The 15,317-nt window shown below is 48.8% G+C and overlaps 1 protein-coding gene across 15 annotated transcripts in view; it reads left to right on the top strand.

The window, feature by feature from the left end:
- Window positions 1-15,317, top strand: part of SLC41A3 (solute carrier family 41 member 3) — an 83,216-nt gene that overhangs the window by 43,212 nt on the left and 24,687 nt on the right. For 6 of the 15 annotated variants that reach the window (XM_023619831.2, XM_070238392.1, XM_070238379.1 and 3 more), the window contains one exon: window positions 9,594-9,701. The exons of 3 other annotated variants lie outside the window; for them this stretch is intronic. In XM_023619831.2, the coding sequence (XP_023475599.2) occupies window positions 9,594-9,701 (108 nt within the window). Of the gene's footprint in view, window positions 1-2,502; window positions 3,077-9,069; window positions 9,152-9,593; window positions 9,702-15,317 lie in introns of those variants that run through there. 6 more of the 15 variants (XM_070238387.1, XM_070238383.1, XM_070238388.1 and 3 more) reach the window with 3 other exon arrangements.

Here is a 15,317-nt window from a genome sequence, read left to right as displayed (position 1 = left end):
TTAAGAATAGGCCAAAGTGGACTTTTAAAAGGAGCAGCAGTGGTGTGATTACCCCTCATCGAGTAGATCTTGTGTGATAGAGTGCAATCCCTGAAGGCCCTGCGTTAGCTTATATGGGGCTGTTTAAACTATTTTAACGTGGGGGGAGTCCCATTTTGTCAAGCCAGTTTGTAAGTTAGATTAGGTGGCACGAGTGCCAGAGAGCACCGGCCAGATACAGACCACACCCACAGGCACCTCACGCTGGGGTATGGTCAGTTAGCAATAGTTCTCTCCTTGGGGGCCAGGACGACACTTCAGGCTGGGAGGCGATGGCGATGCCCAAGGGAGACAACAGAACGTGGAGCAGGCTAACATATAAGCCGGCCAGCAGTTAGTGGCCGACCCCTGGTGGCCTTCGCTGGGTGAGGAGCTAGTCAGTCAGCAAAGAGCAGTTAGTGAAAGCTGCCCAGGCATCCTTGGTCAGGTTGGGTCAGCCTGTTCACGATGCCTCTCCTTCACGCCACTGGTGAGTCCCACCCTAGAGTTATGGGGGTGGCTGAGCATATGACCCCAGCAGTGGACAGGTGAGGTTACAGAGTTTTAGTCACATGTACTCATAGCCCAGGAGAGAAAGACATTGCCTACCACACAGAGGCACATGGGGTTGTGCTCGGGAACAGAGCGGCTGCCAGGGGCTGTGGGAGGCAGCCTTTGTAGCAACAATATGGTGAGGTGCCTGCTGGTTCCCATGAGAGGGTGTGATTGGCTTGTATAATAATTCCACGGGCTGGCAGGAATTAAAACCCACTACTCAGGGATGAGTGGGACCTGTACCCGATCCCCTTGGGTGCAGGATTGTAGGTTATGGGACTTGTCTGCTAGAGCAGGGAGGGTGGGGAGCCATTCGAGGCCTCCTGGTCTCACCAGATGTTGAGGCAGCAAAGCACAGTAATTTTAGGTCTTACCCTACTCAACCTGTGGAAGGCTGACTGGGTTTCTTTTTCTTTTTGTTTCTGTGATTCTGTTTATTGGTTTCGTCATTCATTCATTCGTTCACTCATTCATGCAACATATGTGCATGTGTGTGCCTGGGGCTGGACATGGGTGGGCGTGAGAGCCAGGCCCTTCTCCCACGGCCATCAAAGTGGAGTGGGGAGAGACACAAAGTGCATTAGATAGCGGTAAGGGCCATGAAGAAAATAAAGCTGGAGGGGCCCGTCCCGTGGCCAGTGGTTAAGTTTGGCACGCTCTGCTTCAGCGGGCCTGGGTTTGGACCTACACCACTCATTGGCGGCCATGCTGTGGTGGTGATCCACATCCAAAAAAAATAGAGAAAGATTGGCAACAGATGTTAGCTTGGGCCAGTCTTCCTCAGGAAAAAAAAGAAAGAAAATAAAGCCCCTCCATGGCTGCTTGGGCTTCCCCAGAGCATGGTGGCTGGGTTTCAAGCCTGAGCATCTTAAGAGATGGGAAGTAGACAGTTGTCAGTTTCTCGAGATCTAGCCCAGAACTGGACCAGCACAGTGTCTTCCCCTGAGTTCTACTGAGTTCTGGTTCAGCAGTCACAGATTGAAGGGCAGAGACAGAAACTCCAGCTCTCAGTGGGAGGGAGGCCAGAGAAGTTTGCAGCTCATTGTACCTGGCTCACAGGACTTTAAAATATCTGGTGACTGAATGAGTGAGTGAGTAGTGTGAGGAAAGATGCCGGGCGGAATATCTGGGGCTTGAGGGAAATGGCTGTTGGAGAAGTTCGGCTGGAGTTGGTGACAAGGGGTAGGCTTGGGGAGGGCAGTAGCATCTAGCCTGGAAAGAACTGGGAATTCCAGGCTACGGGGATGGGCTGGAGCATGAGATAGACTATCCTACAAAGAGGAACTAGCAGAGGTGACCCAAAGGGCCATGCTTTAGGCCAGGAGCAGGACGGAGGCCCAGGCCAGGGATTGGTCTAGGTGGGGAACCCTGGGATCAGTCGGTGAGTGTGCATCCAGCCCTTGGCTTTGGGCTTCTGCTGGCTGTGGCCTTGACCCCGCTCCAGCATGCCCTCAGGCCTGGACATCCTTTCCCTAACACACCCAACAATAGAATCTCTGGGAGTCAAAGTTGGTGTCCCAGCCTCTTCTCCTCTGGATTGGGGTGGTGGGCAGGGCATCAGGGCTGGTCTGACCTTTGAAGTGGACAAGCGTGGGGTCCCTCCCTTTGGAAGTGTGTTACCCAGTCCTCTGGGCCCTTGGGAGAGAAGAGGCCTGCATGTCCTCTGTGGACACAGCTTCTTTGTGTGGCCGTGAGCCCTTGGGACACCAAAGTTGACTTGACAACAGGTGTGGCTTTTTTTTTTTCTTGGGAGAACTGCAGCCCCCTTGACCTTGAGGAATGAAACTCCTGAGGTGGCTGTGGACCCGGCCGAGGAGTGGGTCCTTTATGGCTGGGATTTCTCCAGGCCCTCTCTGCCAAGAGTAGAAGCAGCCACGGCACGTGTGCAGAGGCGGGCAGCCCTCACGTGGCTCCGTCCCTCTGAGTCCACCCCAAGCCAGTGTGAGCTGGATGGCTGGACACTGTCAAGGTCATGCCGAAAGACAGTGAGCCTCCTTGTGGCAGGTCAGCCGAGGGAGGTCCCGGCTGATACAGCAGCCACTCTCTGAGGAGAGCCTGGTCTGCAGGGAGTGGGCGGGGAGCAGGAGCTGGCCAAGGCCCCCGGGAGGCTCCGAGCCACGCTGCCTTGTTCCTCACTTGTTTGCTCTGGCCCTCGGCTGAGGGGCAGGTGGGGACCCTCCACAGGCACAGGGCGCCTGGCAGCTCTCCCCCTGTGGACTTCTCGGGAGACATATCCTGTTTGGGCTAGGACAGAGGGCTCCCCAGGCTTGGACGTCTCACTCCTGGGAGCCTGGCTGGTGGCCTGACCATGGTGGTCACCCAGCTGAATTTGGAGTTTCGCTTTCAAGGCAAGAAGCTGCGAGGCTTCAGCTGTGAGCTCACCCGATCCCCCCATGGGGTCTTACCAGAGACCATCTTCACTAGCACGTGCCAGATTGTGATACCCATCCTGCTCTCCGGCTTGGGCATGATGACCGCCGGCCTGGTGATGAACACCATCCAAGTGCGTACTGGGCATCTGAGGTGCAGCATGGGACACTAGGGTGGGGGGTGGACCAGGGCCCCCAGGCATCACAGGACAGGTCAGGGGATGTAAGAGGCCCCTGAGTGGGGCTGCAGGCTGGGCCCAGCTTCAGTGCCTGGGAGTCCCGGGCTGAGTGGTGCCAGCAGAAAGGTCCTCCAAGGACCTCAGCATCTGAGATTCACAGAAGCTTCTGATGACCCTCTCTCAAAGGCAGCCCATATGAGCCATGTTAGCACAAACAGTTTTCCTTCCAGGAAATGCAGACTCACTAGGCAGGGCCTAGAAGAGTTCAAATCCTGGCTCTGCCATTTGCTCGCTAGCTAAGGGAACTCATTAGTCTCCCCCTACCTCAGTTTCCCCATCTGCAGATGGGGCTAATGAACATACCCACCTCCCAGGGTTGTCAGGATGGATGACCTCGTGCACCTTGTGTTGTGGCCCCACGGGTATTGGGTACCACTCCCTCCAGCCCCCAGAACCTCTGTGGGGCTCTTCCATGGGAGGACAAGGTCCAGAGCCCAGGCCGGGGTCCAGGCGGACATGGGGATCTGGGGGGTCTCTATCGGGTAAGGCGTTGATGGACACCCTCACGTGGGCACACTGCGCTCACGTCTCCCATCTGTCAGTGCCCTGGGGCTGGCTCAGGTCATGTTGGAATCACTGAGGGTTTGCTCTTTCTACTTAACATTTCTTGTGAAGTTAGTGTACGATTTTGGAAAAACTAGAAAATATTCATAAGTGAAGGAGAGAAGGCACCCATAATCTCTATCAACATTGTGGTGTGTATCTATCAGAAGCATATAAACATATAAATATGCGGACTCACACTATGTAACATGATTTTTAGTCTGTAAAATTAAAGTTAAATTTAGTTTTTCAACCCATGGAGCCATCCCAGATAGCATTCCCCCTTTCTCGGTACGTATAGCGTCTCCTCCCTCACAGCTGCCTCACAGCATGTCCCCGTGCGCCTGTCTCTGAGTTGGAGAGGGGTGATCCACACCCGCCCTAGGCCCCTGGTCTCTGAGTGAGGCTCATGATCCCTCTCAGGTGGGCACTGCTTATACACCTCGGTCCACGGGATGCTCCCTCCTGGGGCTGGCGTGGCACCTGCATGCTGGCCAGCTCGTCATTAGAAAATGCCTGTTCACTGGGGGCTTGTGACCCAGACACCCGTCTCCTGCCACAGCTTCCCCCTGCAGCTGCTGCAAGAGCCGTGCCCGCCTCCCTGGGGCCCTCCTCAGAGACTGGGGAGACAGCCTCTGCTGAGTCTCCCCTGCTGACCTTCCATGGCCGCCTCATGCGGAGCACGACTTTGAGCCCTCCACTGCATCGAGTGTCCCTCGCTTGTTGCAGCCTGGGAGGGTATTTCTCAGTCAATCGGCAGAGTCCAAAAGATTTCGTGGGGGCATTGGGGTAGAGGAATGGGGGCTGTGGCTTGTGCCTGACTTTCTGCAAAGGTGGCATGGGATGCCAGTCCAGGAGGATGTGCAGCTGGAGGGCAGAGCACCTTTCCTGACCTCTGCGTTAAGGTGCCATCTGGGAGGCCAGCATGAAGAGGCGTCTTGGGAGGCAGACACAGGGTATCCATGGGGAAGGCTGTCTGCAAATGCAGGCCTTTAGGAGGCCCAGCAGCTGGGAGAAATAAAAACAGCTCTGAAAGTTGCGCCTGTTCCTTCTCCCCCCTTGACAGATGTGGCGCTGCAACTGAGGGCGCGAAGGGGTTCCAGGGCTCTGGCGTGTGCCTGGCTCCTGGCGTGTGCCACCAGCTCCCTGCTCACTGCTGCTCAGCAGTGCAGGAAGCAGCATTGCCAACACTATCCAAAGGGAAGCCCTACAAAACGGGAGGGGCTCCTGTCTCCCACCGTACCCAGGCCGGTGCCTGCTAGAGGCAGCAGGCTGCCATACACGGGAGCCTCGGGGCTTATGAGCCTACGGCAAGGATGACCACCTGGCTCGGCAGGCATGCCTTGTAGCTTGTCCCCGGTGCGGTCCTGTGACCAAGATCACTGTTTGCGTGCTGGCTTCACCCGCTCTCTGTTGGGGCCAGGAGTCTGTTTTCCTGGGGTCTGGGTTCAGTCTATGGTTTGGCCTAAGGATTGAGGCCCAGTAAGTGACCAGAGTATCAGTTCAATTTTTGCAAAAAATTATTTTTCAGTTACACAAGTAAGGTAGAATTATTTCTCTTCCTTACAAAACAAATACTGCAGCTGAGGTTAAGTCCTCTCTGACCACAGCCCTCAGTCTCAGTTTACCCCTGTATCATCAGGTCACGCGTGTCCTTCCAGACCTCTTTTGGAGTTTAAGTAGACATGTGCACCCAGAGACAATGAGAGTGGGTTTAATTGTTATAGTGTATGTGGTCGCTCTTCACTGAATCTGAGATGATCAGACAGGGTGCCTGCCTTTGAACAGCTGATAGCTAAGCACAGAGTAGGATAGATGAATTCATTCATTCATCCGATTCCTCGTGCTTTCATTCAGCGTGTTTCATTGGACTCTGTGCCAGCAGCCCTTGGGTCCTGGGCTGCTGTGGTGAGCAGGAGCAGACCTGCCCGTCTTCCCGGCATCTGCCGTGTAGCGGGCGGGTCAGGTGCTCATCCCTTCCGTCATCCCACAAACAAGTGGAAGGGCATGGAGGCCGTGAGCAAACGTTTGCCTCTGGAGGGAGAGGGAACATTCATTCTTCCTGGAGGGGTCGGAGAATCTGTAGAGTTAGGATAGTTGGAGTTGGACCTTACAGGATAATATAGGAGTTTCCAGGAGGATGTGAGAAAAGGCACCCATTCCCGGCACAGGGACCGGTGTGTGCTGAGAGATGGACGAAGAGTAAGGAACAGTGACTGGCTGTGTCATGGGCACGGGGTGCTGGGCAGGCACTGGGGGCCCTGTTGGCTCTGCTCAGGAGCTTGAGTTTCATGCTGAGTGCAAAGGAGTTGTTGATTTTGTCATCATTCTTTGTCCTAAAGTAAATGTCCTGTCCGGTGTTTGTTTTACTGAAGTATAGCACAGACGTGTAGAAGATTGTACAACTCACGTGTATACAGTTTGATGAGCCACCTCAGGGTACACGCACCTGTTTGGTGACCACCCAGGGCGAGAGTGTCCTCAGCCGCAGCGGGCTCCTCTGGGCCCCGCCCAGCCGAAACCGCTCTTCTGACTTCTGGCACTATGAATTTGTTCTGGCTGTTCTCGAGGTGTAATACTACTAGGAGCATTCTTGTGTATGTTTTGGGGCACATATCTATTGGGTATATGCCCAGGAGTGGAATTGGCAATGGACGGTTATCAAGGGCTGAGTGACACGGTCATATCTGTGTAACCAGACTCAACCTTGGCAGCAGGGTCAGAGATGACCCAGAGGGTGTGGCTCAAGGCTTCGGGGGAGAGCTGGGAGGCTGTGGCTGTGATTCAGAGCCCACCAGGTGCAAGAACCATTACTTCTGCCTGATTTCATCCTCCCCGATGCCTGGCATAGGTGTCTTTAAATCGTTGCTGGAGAGGGCAGCAGCGGAATTTAAGACTTACAATCGCTTGGGTGTCAGCGTGTCGGGGAACATGAGGAGTTAATTAAGTCTTGGCTGGCAGAGCGGGAAGGATGCCTGGAACTGCAGTGGGTGGGGCAAGGCAGGGGGGCCTGTCAAAGAGGGTCGAGTTTGGCATCCTGAGTTTGAGGGGCTTGTGGGGTATCCATGGTTCAACAGTAGTCGGACAGACAGATCTGAGCCAAAGACGTGGAGCATCTCCAGCACAGAGCCCAGTGTATCAGTCTGGGTGCTCTGGCTGTGAGATCAGAAAACCTCACTCAAGGTGACTGAAATACATTTATGATCCCTATAAAGAAGTCTGGAAGTCAGACAGCTCCGGCACTAGATAGTTCATCAGGTAGTGGTGTCACCCGGGATCCAGGGTCCTACCATTTTCTGCTTTACCTTTCCATGTTTGTTGACTTGTCCCAGAATAGACCCCTCATGGTTGTCTACCTCATGTGTCTAGATATGACTTCTCGAGTCTCTGGCCATGATCACAGGCCAGTCCCACACCCAAGCACCCACTCTCAAGGAGGATGGGACCACCTTGTGAAGGTTCATCTTCCAGCCTTCATCCCCTTCAGGCCGCTTGCTGATGGCGGGCAGGGACGGTGGGGGCAGAGGGCTGTGGGGACAGTAATGCAGGGCATGCAGCGGAAGGTAGCTCAGGCCTTGGAAGGGAGAGAATATGGAAAGACAGGAGAACAGAAGATGAAGCACGAAGGAAAGTCAGTCAAGATTAAAAGGCCGGGAGGTCTACAGCCTTTGGTCTCCTGACCTCTGGGCTTTACTGTAGGCAGAAAGCAGACTTTGAAAGGACAGGGATCAATCCCGGTGTGGGAAAGGGTAGGTCAGGAGCCATGGGTGCCATCGGGCAGGAAGTGGTTTGATGGCAGCCTGGTCTTCCCCTCGACTTGGTTCAGTCTGCCCTTTAACAGAGCTTCTCAACTGTGGAGTTGGAATCCAAGGCCTCTTGAAAAGGATTGACCCTGTGTGTTCCTGAGAAAGCGTAAGAGTTCTGCTTCAATCAGTCCCACAGGCTATTGTGTGACCTGAGGACTGTCCAGAGTTGAAAAGCCAGTGCTCATTTTGAAGAATCAAGGATTAATATTAGACCTTGGTAAAATTTCTAACTTTGTAGCCTTCCTATCTGAAGAAAGGAGTAAAATGCTTTAAATTAAATTTTTTTTAAAAAAAGAAAGGTCAGGAGAAGGAAGAGGAGCCCTCAGAGGATGCCAAGATGGAATAATTAGAGAGGTCAGCATGGGACCGGGGGAATGTGGTCCTGGGGGCCAGCCTGGAGAGGGCTCAGGGGTGTGCCTGTCCCACAGCAGGAGCTCTATCCCTGCGGGAGGGCAGGTGCCCTGGCACAGACACAGCAGCAGAGCGGAGAGGAGAAGAGCCAGGGACTCACCCATCTGGAGGTCACTGCCTCCTTTAGAGAGAGGGCCATTGCTGGGGGCGCTGGGGGCCAGTGGCTAGCACAGCATGGAGTTATGAGTTATGACAGGTGAGGACGGGAACTCATTCAAAGTTGAGTGGCACTGAGGAAGAGGAGAGGGCTTCTGTGGCCGAGGAGGCTGAGAGGAAGGGTTTGGTTTCAGCCCTGGGTTGGTGGGTGCTTGGTCTTGCTTGTGGGCAGGGACAGAGAGCGCACGGGAGCAGGCCAGCTTGCCCAAGAGGTGGGAGGGGGCTTCAGGTAGGGAACGCCCATCTGGCCCTGGTAGAGGGGAGGGCTTCAACTGTGAACTCAAGGGGAGACCGCCCTCTCCTGGACAGGGTGTGGCCGGCTGAAAGGATAGCTGCACAGATGCTTCCGGAAGACAGGGAGTCACTGATAATGGCAGCACTTATGTGCCTGGTGAAGTGGTTTTCTTCTGAACTTCTAGGAGAGGGTAGATTCATAACTCCCTCAGAGCTGGGAATAGACTCTGAATTTCACAGTTTCGTAGGTAAGATAACGGGAGAAACGAAGGAGAGAGGGACACAGACAATGGGTCGTCTTCCTGGATCTGAGGACAGGAAGGAGTTCTAAAGGGCCTGGCCCTGCCTTTCCCTCCAGGCCTGGTAGGATGGTTGTGGAGCTGCTTTGTAGATGGCTCTCCAGGGCCTGAGAGGGAAGCTGATTCCATACCTTCGCAGAGCTCTTGTCTCATAGGCTGGGGAACTCCAGCCTCCTGTGTCCTAGCCGACAAGCAGTGTTTTTAGCTCAAGCATTCCCAAACCAGGAAGAGCTTCTAGTGTGGGGGTCGCAGACAGCCACAGAGGCCAGGGAGGTCAAAGAAGTCAGTAGGATCAGATGGGGTGTTAGAAATTGGTGGGAGCCATCTAATTGCACGGTAAATAGGTAGGAATAGTTTTTACTTCCACAAAGAACTTTTTTGAAACATGCATCCCTTTCATTCTTTTTATTTTTCATTTTTATTTCTTTATGTTTGATAGAGACCTGGATAGAGACACATTCTCTATTTTGATGAATCCAGAACCCTGCGTGGTCCTCCAGGGCCACTTGCACTCGGCCGTGGTACGTGGGAGCAGCGGAACAGGCCTGGGGCCCCTGGGATTCACTGTCCCTGAGAAAGCAGAGCCACTCCTCGGCCCCAGCTCTCTCAGTTCATGAGAAATCTCCCAACTTTGAAATTGGTGATTCGCTCCTATTCCCGCAAACACATTGTGCACACCTGACACAGCATGTTTGCAGGCTGGATCGGGCCCCCGATTTTCCCAGCTGCTGAGAGCAAGAGGAATAAAGGGACTCGTAAGGCCACTAGTGCTGTTCACTGAATAGTATTAAGAGTATTTCGTGGCTTCTTCATTATTTTGTATTTAGTTTAAAGCCATTTGAGAAACTACTTAGTCTTATTCATTTTATAGGGAGTGAGAAGTAACTTGCTGAATCTTCTCTCAAGAGATTTCTGAGATTTGCCCACATGTGCGTTTGCGTTGGTCTTCTTCTTTCCCACCAGCACTGGCCCGTGTTCGTCGAGGTGAAAGACCTGTTGACCTTGGTGCCGCCCCTGGTGGGCCTGAAGGGGAACCTGGAAATGACACTGGCGTCACGACTCTCCACAGCTGTAAGTGGACCTCTGGGCCACCCACCCCCCGTGGACAGATGTGTCCCCACCACTTGCGTCTCCTCTCAGGTTGTAGGCGGGTGGGTTGGACTCTCCAAAAAGACTGGTGTTGTTAGGTTTTGTTTTGTCAGGATGCTCCACCTGGTCCATTTACATTTACGTCCAGCCTGTGGCAGGAGGAGATGGGTGTGTTTAGGAAACTGAGAGCGGGAGATGGGGGGCTGCCTGGAGAGAGAGATGAGGGATGGTTGTCTGACCAGCGGCCCCCACAGATGTCCACGTCCCAATCCATGGAGCCTGTGAGTGTCACCTTCTATGGAAACGTCTGTGCAGATGTGACTCAGTTAAGACCTTGACCTGGGAGAGCCCCCTGGATCATCCGGGTGGGCCCAGTGTCCTTACGAAGGACTCTTATAAAGGAGCGGCAGAGGGGCGTTTCAGAAGAGAAGGCGGCCTGTGGGGGAAGCAGAGTCCGAGGGAGACGATGCTATGCCTCTGGCTTTGAAGATGGAGGAAGAGCTGTGAGCCAGAAGCGTAGCTTTACCTTCTGGAAACGGGGAAGAGCAGATGCTCCCCTGGAGCTTCCTGCTCACACCGTGATGTCTGCCCGTAAGACTCACTTCAGACTCCTGGCCTCCAGAACTGTAAGAGAATACATGTCTGTTGTTTTAAGCCACTAAATTTGCAATAATTTGTTACAGTAGTAATAGGGAGCTAACATATGGGGCCAGATCATTTAGAACCCTGTAAGGCATTGAAATACCTGAAGCAGCAGGTAACATGATGCAGATGTGCACGCACATGCACTCATGTGATTATATTGGTCAGCGTCTGGGAGGGGAAAAAAGTTGATGGTAATCTCTGCCCATGGTGACATTTCAGGTGTTACATTTTTATTTCATAATGCTCAACTGCGTTTTAAACAATTCTCTACAATGATCAAATCTTAGTGTTGTAAGTCTTTTAAAACACATAAAACATGAAGGGGGAAAAAAGAACAAATAGCATAATTTATTGCAGTGGTCTGTCCAAGGAGAGCAGCCCCATTATCATTACAGTAGAACCTTTAAGGCATTCAACAGCCATTCTTTATTTTTTTAGATCATTGTATTAAGGTATAAATTAGTACAATAAAACCTCGCAGGTTTTAAGTGTACAGGTCAGTAACTTTTGACAAATATGTATACCCGTGTAACTACCACCTCAGTGGAGATACAGAACATTTCCATCTCCCTGGAAAGTTCTCATTTGCTTGTGCGCTCAGTGCAGTCTCTCCCACCACTCCATCCTGGCACCTCTGACCCAGTTCCAATCTCTGTAGGTAAGTTTTGCCTTCAAACACCCATTCATGATTTTAAAAAATACTCTTAGTGTGACTTGAAATAGAAGAATATTTTATTTATATTGTTCTGGCTGTTTTAGCTCATGTAATAAGCCAAGGGATGGAAATAAGAGCCTTAAGCTAGCTTTGGGTTTAGTTTGTTCTTGTCTTTCCGGTTTCTCAATTTGTAATTTTTGGTGGTTGATGTAAGATTCTTCTTTTTTAATGTTTACGGCTATAAATTTCGCTCTTACTGCTGCTTTCACTGTATCTCTTCAGTTTTTGGTATGCTGTGTTTCCATTTTAATTTATCTGAAGATATTTTCTAATTTCCCTTGTGATTTCTTTTTTGATCCATTGGTTGTTTAAGAGTGCTTTATTTAATTTCCACATATTTGTGGATTTTCCAGTTGTCCTGCTATTTATTTGTAGTTTCATTTCATTGTGATTGGAAAAGATACTTTGTATGATTTCAATCTTTTAAAACTTATTAAGACTTATTTTGTGTGTCCTGGAGAGTTCCACGGTCACTTAAGAGAAGTGTGTATTCTCTGTTCTTGGGTGGAGTGCTCTCTATATGTCTGTTAGGTCCAATTAATCTATATTGTTATTCATATCCTCTGTTTCCTTACTGATCTTCTGTCTAGCTGATCCATCAATTATCGACAGTAGGGTATTGAAGTCTCTAACTATTACAGTGGAGCTGTCTGTTTCTCCCTTCAATTCTGTGAGTGTTTGCCTCATATATTTAGGACCTCTGATGTTTGGTGTATATATGTTATAATTATTATATCTTCTTGGTGATTTGACGCTTTTATCATTATATAATGTCCTTCCTTGTCTCTTGTAATAGTTTTAAATGTAAAGTCTATTTTGTCTGATATTAATATAGCCACCCCTGCTCTCTTTGGCTTCTCTTTGCATGGAGCATCTTTTTCCATCCTTTCATTTTCAACCTATGTGTGTCCTTAAATCTAAAGTGAGTCTCATAGAAAGCATGTGGTCAGGTTCTATGTTTTTGTTTTTTTTAATCCATTCTGCCAATCTGTGTCTTTTGATTGGGGAGTTTAACTTTTTACATTTAAGTAATTGCTGATAGGAACGGACTTACTATTGCCATTTTGTTATTTGTTCTCTGTATGTCATATAGCTTTTTTGACCCTTATTTTCTTCTTAATGCCTTCCTTTGTGATTAGTTGATTTTTTGTAGCAATGTGTTTTGGTTATCTCTCGTTTCTTTTCTTTTCTTTTTTTTTTTGAGGAAGATTAGCCCTGAGCTAACTACTGCCAATCCTCCTCTTTTTGCTGAGGAAGAGTGGCCCTGAGCTAACATCCATGCCCATCTTCCTCTACTTTATACGTGGGACGCCTGCCACAGCATGGCTTTTGCCAAGCAGTACCATGTCCTCACCCGGGATCCGAACCGGCGAACCCCGGGCCGCTGAGAAGTGGAACATGCGCACTTAACCGCTGTGCCATTGGACCGGCCCCTCTCATTTCTTTTTGTTTGTATTCTGTAGATGCTTTCTTTGTGGTTACCATGGGGATTACATATAACATCCTAAAGTTATGTATTTTAAACTGATACCAGCTTAACTTCAGTTGCATACGAAAAGTATTCCTTTACAGCTCTGCCTTCCTGGTTTTTATGTTACTGATGTCACAAAGTACATCTTTTTATTTGAGTACCCATTAACATAGATTTACAATTTTTTATGCTTTTGTCTTTTAAATTCTATAAAAGAATAAAAAGTGGAGTTACAAACCAAAATTAAAATAGTGTGAGTTTTTATATTTGTCCAAATATTTATCTTTACCGGATAACTTTATATTTTCATATGGCTGCGAGTTCTTGTCTAGCATCCTTTCATTTCAACTTCAAGGTCTCCTTTTAACATTTCTTTTAGGGTGGGTCTACGGGTATTGAGCTCCTTTAACTTTTGTTTATCTTGGAATGTCTTAATTTCTCCCTTTTTTGCAGGATGGTTCTATTGGATATATAATTCTTGATTAACTTTCTTTTTTCTTCCAGCACTTTAAATGTATTACGAGTACCTTCTGGCCTGCAAAGTTTCTGCTAAGAAATCTGATAATCTTATTTGTAATTAATCTTTTCTCTTGTGGTTTTCAAGATTCTCTCTTTGTCTTTGACTTTCAACCATTTGATTATAGTGTTTCTTTGTTTTTTCCTATTTGGTTTTCTTTGACCTTTTTGTATTTGTTTATCCATTTGTATTTGTATTTCCTCAAATTTTGGAAGATTTGGTCCTTATTTCTTCAAATAAGCTCTCTGCCCCTTTCTTTTTCTCTTTCCTTTCTGGGATTCAAATAATATATACAGTAATCTCCCCTTATCCATGGGGTATATGCTCAAAGACCCCCCAGTAGAAGGCTGAAACAACGAATAGTTTAGCTGATACCATGACAGTTGATCTGATAACCAAGATGGCTGCTAAGTGACTAACAGGTGGGCAGCCTAGGCAGTGTGGATCCACTGGACGAGGGATGATTCACGTCCCAGGCAGGACAAAATGGGACAGAGAGAGCTTTCATCACACTATTCAGAACAGTGCACAAGTTAAAACTTATGAATTGTTTATTTCTAGAATTTTGCATTTAGTATTTTTGGACCACAGTTGACCGTGGATAATGAAACAGCAGATGAAAGGGGACTCCTTCTGGTTGGTCTGGTTGGTGGTCTCCCATAAGTCCTGTAGGCCTTGTACGCCTTTCTTCATTCTTCTTTGTTATTGTTCCTCAGACTTTATAATTTCAAATGACCTATCTTCAAATTCACTTAATCGTTATTCTTCCTGTTCTGTTCTGCTGTTGGACCCCTCTAGTGAATTTTCAACTCAGTGATTGTATTTGTCAGCTGCAGCATTTCTGTCTGGTTCCTTTGTAGTAATTTCTCTTTGTAGATCTTCTCTTTTTATTCATATATCGTTTTCCTGATTTCCTTATCTCTCTATCTGTTTCCTTTGGTTCATTGAACATGTTTAAGATAGTTGTCTTAAAATCTTTGTCAAGTAAATCTGCATCCTTTGTTTCTTTAGGATTACTTTCTGTTGATTTATCATGTTGCTTTGAATGGGTCATGTTTCCCTGTTTTTTTGTCTGCCTTGTCTTCTTGTGTCAAAATATTGGCATTTGAAAAAAATAGCCACCTTGCCCAGTCTTTGCATCTGGCTCCATGAAGCAGAAGGCCATCCCTAGTGGTCTGGCGTGAAGACTTAAGGTGTTTTCAGGCCTTTTCTGGGCTTGCGTCTTCCCTGAGCCCGTGTATATGCTTTTTTCACCCTAACTCCCCAGTATACATGGTTGCTGTTAAATACCTTAATTACCCTTAAATGCTCAGCCCTGCTTCTCCTCAGGGCCTTAGATGTTTTATTGTATTCCTCTTTTCGTATTCTCTTGCCCCCAGACATGCATGGGCGTGTAATTCCCTGCAGCTGGAACGCACCCAGCACCCACCACTGACTTCAGTGGTCTCCAACCTGATATCCAAACTATGCCGTCCTTTCTTTCTGATCTCTGAGTCAGGCAAAACAGAAACCAGTTCCTCAGACAGCCCCCAGACAAGCCAGAGTGTTGCAAACTAGTTCCACTCTCTTCCTTCTGTCCTGAGGTAGGAATCAAGCATAGGGTGACTTCCTGCCAGTTGCACCACTCTGCCCTAGGAAGGGAGTGGAGCAAAGGTAAGTAAACACACCACGGAATTTTCAACTGCTTTGAGTATGGCTTTTTCTTGGTCGGGTGTCACTTGGTTTCACAGATCCTTGGTTTCTAGAGCTCTCACAAAGCTATTTTGGCTAGTCTGTTGTTTACTTGGTGTTTCCTTGAGGGAACGAGGGCCTGGAGCTTCCTAGTCTGCCATCTGTATCACCCTCCATCAGCTTCCTTTTAAATTTAGTTTTTGTTTTGCTTTAGTGCAGCTTCCAGTAATTGTTTTGGATAAGATTTGTTGGAAGTACACTTTTTGGACATGTGCAACACGAGAGTGCATTACTTCATTCTCACAACTGAATGCCAGCCTGGCTGTCTTGAGAATGCATGGTTCACAATTATTTTCCTTCAGTACTGAGGTATATTTTCAGCTCTTCTTGTACTCAGTGTTGCTTATGGAAGCCTCGTGACTTTTTGATTCTCATGTCTTTTAGATAATCTGTTTTATTTTTCTATCTGGACTTTTAGGGAGTTTTTTTCTTTCTTATCCATGTTCACCATGATGTCTCTGGCATGGACCTTTTCTCATCATCTTGCATGTATATCTTAGATTTTTTCAATATAAAGAC

The sequence above is a fragment of the Equus caballus genome, chromosome 16, assembly GCF_041296265.1.
Source record: "Equus caballus isolate H_3958 breed thoroughbred chromosome 16, TB-T2T, whole genome shotgun sequence".
Lineage (NCBI taxonomy): Eukaryota > Metazoa > Chordata > Mammalia > Perissodactyla > Equidae > Equus > Equus caballus.
Note: the sequence above shows the minus strand (reverse complement) of the source record. Positions and strands in the feature narration are given on the sequence as shown.